Source organism: Protobothrops mucrosquamatus, unplaced genomic scaffold, assembly GCF_001527695.2.
Source record: "Protobothrops mucrosquamatus isolate PMUCROS unplaced genomic scaffold, P.Mucros_1.0 scaffold6361, whole genome shotgun sequence".
In the NCBI taxonomy this organism is placed as follows: Eukaryota; Metazoa; Chordata; class Lepidosauria; order Squamata; family Viperidae; genus Protobothrops; species Protobothrops mucrosquamatus.
The window spans coordinates 35,316-39,251 of NW_015392188.1; the positions used below are offsets into that span (position 1 = coordinate 35,316).

The 3,936-nt window shown below is 53.6% G+C and overlaps 1 protein-coding gene across 1 annotated transcript in view; it reads left to right on the plus strand.

Moving 5' to 3' along the window:
- The window catches only part of LOC107300205 (HLA class II histocompatibility antigen, DRB1-9 beta chain-like), a gene marked incomplete at its 3' end in the record, with an annotated part of 8,340 nt that extends 6,909 nt beyond the window's left edge, over positions 1-1,431 (plus strand). The window contains exons 3-4 of the mRNA XM_015829543.1: positions 869-1,150; positions 1,312-1,431. Coding sequence (XP_015685029.1) covers positions 869-1,150; positions 1,312-1,431 — 402 coding nt within the window. The remainder of the gene's footprint in view (positions 1-868; positions 1,151-1,311) is intronic.
- Positions 1,432-3,936: the final 2,505 nt, after the last annotated feature.

The following is a 3,936-nucleotide window of genomic DNA, read 5'->3' on the forward strand; positions in this document are numbered from 1 at the left end:
AGAAAAATAAATGTAGTAAGTATGGCTGCTGGCTAAGGCAGCCTCCCCAAATGGCTCCATTCATAAGTAAAGGAATGCTACAGGCAAAATCCATTCAGGAGAAAAATACTTCAAAATCCCTTGCAGCAAAACTTACAGCTAACAGTAGCAGAGCAGTAGAAGCTAACCTGAGACATCAACCATCAGCCAAATAGAAATTACCAAACACTCCTTAAGAACACAAAGCCCCCATTGCACAAATCCCAGAACTTCAAAGTCACAAAAGCACATAAGAATCCTTCCACTCTCCATCTCCCTCCGTGATTCACCTCCAGCCGGTGCTGCCTTTCTTCATTGCTGCCTTTCTTCATTGCTGCCTTTCTTCATTCCTCATGGAGGGCAATCCCTCCTCCCTACGTTCCTTGCCTCTTGGTTGCTGCCAGCACAGGTGGCTGCCACAGAAGTTGTAGATCCACTTGTGGCCGGCCTGCTTGATTTCCTCTCCTCTCCCCCCACCCTCCTCCTTCTTTCCATTCCGTGAAGCTAGAGCTGACTCCTCCTCCTCCCAAGGCTGCTTCTTTTTCTCTCTCTTCTTCTCCCGGCCCAAACTGCCTCTTTTATAGCCTCTCCTATCTCCTCCTTTCTCATGGGGGTATTTATTCCTGTTGGACTTGTGCAATTTGATGATGGAAACTGATCCCAACCAGGAACGATTTATGTTTTTCCATCTTTGAGAATCCCATTTAACTTCTTGCTGCAATTTGCTTTGGAAATGACTTAAAACAAATAATATTTTGAGGACTGAAAAGGGCTCTTGGCCTGAACTAACCAACTTGGTCTCCTGTTCTGGCCCCTCCTGTGTCTCCCCCATGTCCCTCCTCCCTTCCAGCCAAACCCACCATCTCCATCTCCCCCACCAAGCTGGATCCCGCTTCCCCCAACACCATCCTCCTCTGCACCGCGAGGGGCTTCTACCCTGTGGAGATCAAGGTCCGGTGGCTGAAGAATGGGCGGCTGGAGGAGGAGGGCGTGGCCTTTGGGGAGGAGCTCCAGAATGGAGACTGGACCTACCAGCTCCAGGTGATGCTGGAGACCCAGCCCCAGCGGGGGGACGTCTACACCTGCCAGGTGGAGCATGCCAGCCTGGAGGCCCCCATCACCATCCAATGGGGTGAGCCCCTCCCCTCCATCTCCTCCTGGTCTGGGGACCCCATCCTGCCCTGAGAAGGGGGTAGGGACCCTCCCTTTGGGGGGAGCTGGGATGGACCCTCCTGGGGGGGGGAAGCTGGCCCTGATCCTCCTACTCAGGGGAGGCTCCTTCTCCTTCCCCAGAGCCCCGTTCCTCCAATTCTGCCAAGAGCAAACTCTGGACGGGGATCGTGGCAGCCACAGCCATGATCGGGGTGATCTTCTTTGCCATGGGGCTCTCCCTCTACCTGAAGAGCAAGAAAAGTGAGTCTGGGGGCTGGATGAGAGGTTGTGGGGAGGGGACCCTCCAGGGGAGGCCTCTCAGCAAGCTTAGCAGATGGCAAGGAGGCTCCCCTGGGAAATTTGCTTGGGAAATTCTGTTCTCTGAGAGTCTACTGTATAAGTGAGCATTGTGCAACTTATTATGGGCTATCAATGGGGAGGGGGACTCCCCTGAGTCCTCCAGCCCATGAAGGGTCCTGATTGGCTCTTTTTCTCCTTCCAGCAACTCCCATCCAGCCTCCTGCAGGTGAGTTTCTCCTCAAGTGATAGATGTTTCTTTAACATTCGTTAATTGTTCCTTTTTTTTAAGAAAAAAAAATGTGCCTGAACAAAGCCTCCTAGCTGTGGATAACACCAATTTTTGTAATTTTGGGCAGCTCTTCCTTACAGAGACCTGAAAACAGTGCAATCAAAAACAAACACACAAACACAAACACTAAAATCTGGCCCAGGATGTTTCCAGGTTTTGGGAAATTGCAAAAGAGAAGGGAAGTCTCCTTGTGACATTTCTCACATTCTCTCTTTTCTGCCACTCCCCATCCTGGCCCCATCTTTTTTCTTAATATGAAACATCTCTGTGTGGGGGAGGCCACTTCTCTTGATTAACCCCCTAATTAAATCATTTGGGGAACATTCCATAAGTCCCAGGAGATGAATCCCTGGTCCTTTGCATCCTTTTCCTCCCTGAAAATCCCTGGGGGGATTCTCCCTCATTCTGCCCCTGCCTATCAACCACCCCCCTGCAATGTAGGCCTGTCTGGGGGGGGCTGAAAAAGAGGAATAATGTTATTTACACTGAAGGTTTCACTTTGTATTCTCATTTTCTAATTTTCTCCCCATCTCTTTTTTTCTACAGCACTCATGAATTAATCCTTCCTGCTTCCTGATGGGAAAGGATTTTTTTTTTTAGTAGCTGATGAATTTGTGGCTTTTTCACAACCTCTGAAAAATGGAGGATCAAGATTTTAGATTAGGGAGAGGAGGAGACTGGCAGCCTGGAGCTTTTCCTGCTGAGCCCCCCCCCCATCTTCCTTTGAAGGCCTCTCTTTCTTGTGAGGGAGCAATGGAGACCATCTAGACTGACCCCAGGGACTCTGGGCCCACCTGTCAGTCCAGAACCCCAAATCTCTCCCCCCCCCTTTGAACCCACAGCAGCTTCATCTCTGTTAGTCTTCCTACGAATCATTTCCCTTCCTTTCGCTTTGCTATAAAAGAATAAAATTTAAATTGTAGAAAAACCCTGGAATTCCTCCTTCCTTCCTCTTCCTCCTCCTCTTTCCTGTCCCCCCTAGAGAGTCCTCCCTTCTCCCCTCCCCCTCCCCAGATTGAGGCCTCCCCTGCCTCCGGATTGACCATCCAGGCTAGTTTAGGTCTGAAGCCAGAACCGGTTCGGGAGGAGGGTGGGCAGATCCCAGGGAGGGGAAGGGGCAGGACGCCTCCCTCCTCCTCAATCTCTCCAAGCCCTGCCAGATGGAGGGGACCCCTCGGAGACCCCCTATTCCTGCTTCCCCCGGAGAGCTTCTTCCGTGGCTGGGAAGCTGCTGGAGCTGGAGGTTCTCCTGGCTTCATCCGGGCCTCTTTCTCCAGGATCGGAGCCGGTTTGAGCCCCTCACAAGCCAGGAGAGGCTCCTGCCCCATTCGCACCCAGTGCCCACCTCCCTCCCTCCCTCTTCGGGGCCCTGATCCCCTCGGCTCCCCCCTCCTCCAGACTATCTCCCCCTCACGTCCATCTTCCCCACCCAACAAAAGGTGCCAGGGCTCTGGGAGGGCCGAGAGCAGGGCGGCCTCACTGGGGATGGAGGGGAAACTTCCCTCCCTGCAGCCCAGGATCGCCTTCGCTTTGTCTGCCTGTGGGTGAAGTCACAAAGGTCTCTGCCTGGAGACCGATGACGCTGCAGGAGGGAGATTTCCCATTGGTTCCTCTTCAGGGCATTTCCAGTTCTGAAGTCCAAGGAAAACGCCTCCCCCGCCCCCACTCCAGACCCGCCCACCGATTCCGCCTCTGGGGCTGGGGGCCTCTCTGGGCTCTGCCGGGGTCTCCCTGCTGCTGGGGGGGGGGGCGCTGGGCCAGTTCCCTGGAAGCGAAGCGGGGAAGGAAAACCCCGGTAAGGAGGATGGGGGGAGGGGGCATTTTTCTGGGACTTCGTAATTGGGAGGGCTCAGAAAAGCGGACGTACCAATGAAAACCCTCCCTTCTGTAGCGTCATCGGTCTCCGGGCAGAGTCTCCCTTGACTTCGCCCGATGGAGGAGATAGTTCGGAGCAGAGCGAGAAGCTGGGAAAGTGGCAGGGGGGGTCTTTTCAGGGTGGGGTGGGGTGGGGCTGAAGCTTCGGGGAGGGGAGTGTTTCATGCCAGCTCCACAGTGGAGTGAGCACTTCTTTTGGGGCCCCGCCCCCGCATGATTTTCAACCAGTCTTCCTTTCTTGGGTCTGGCCAGTCTAAAAAGAAGAAGAAATAGGGGAGACATGATAGCAGCATTCCAGTATT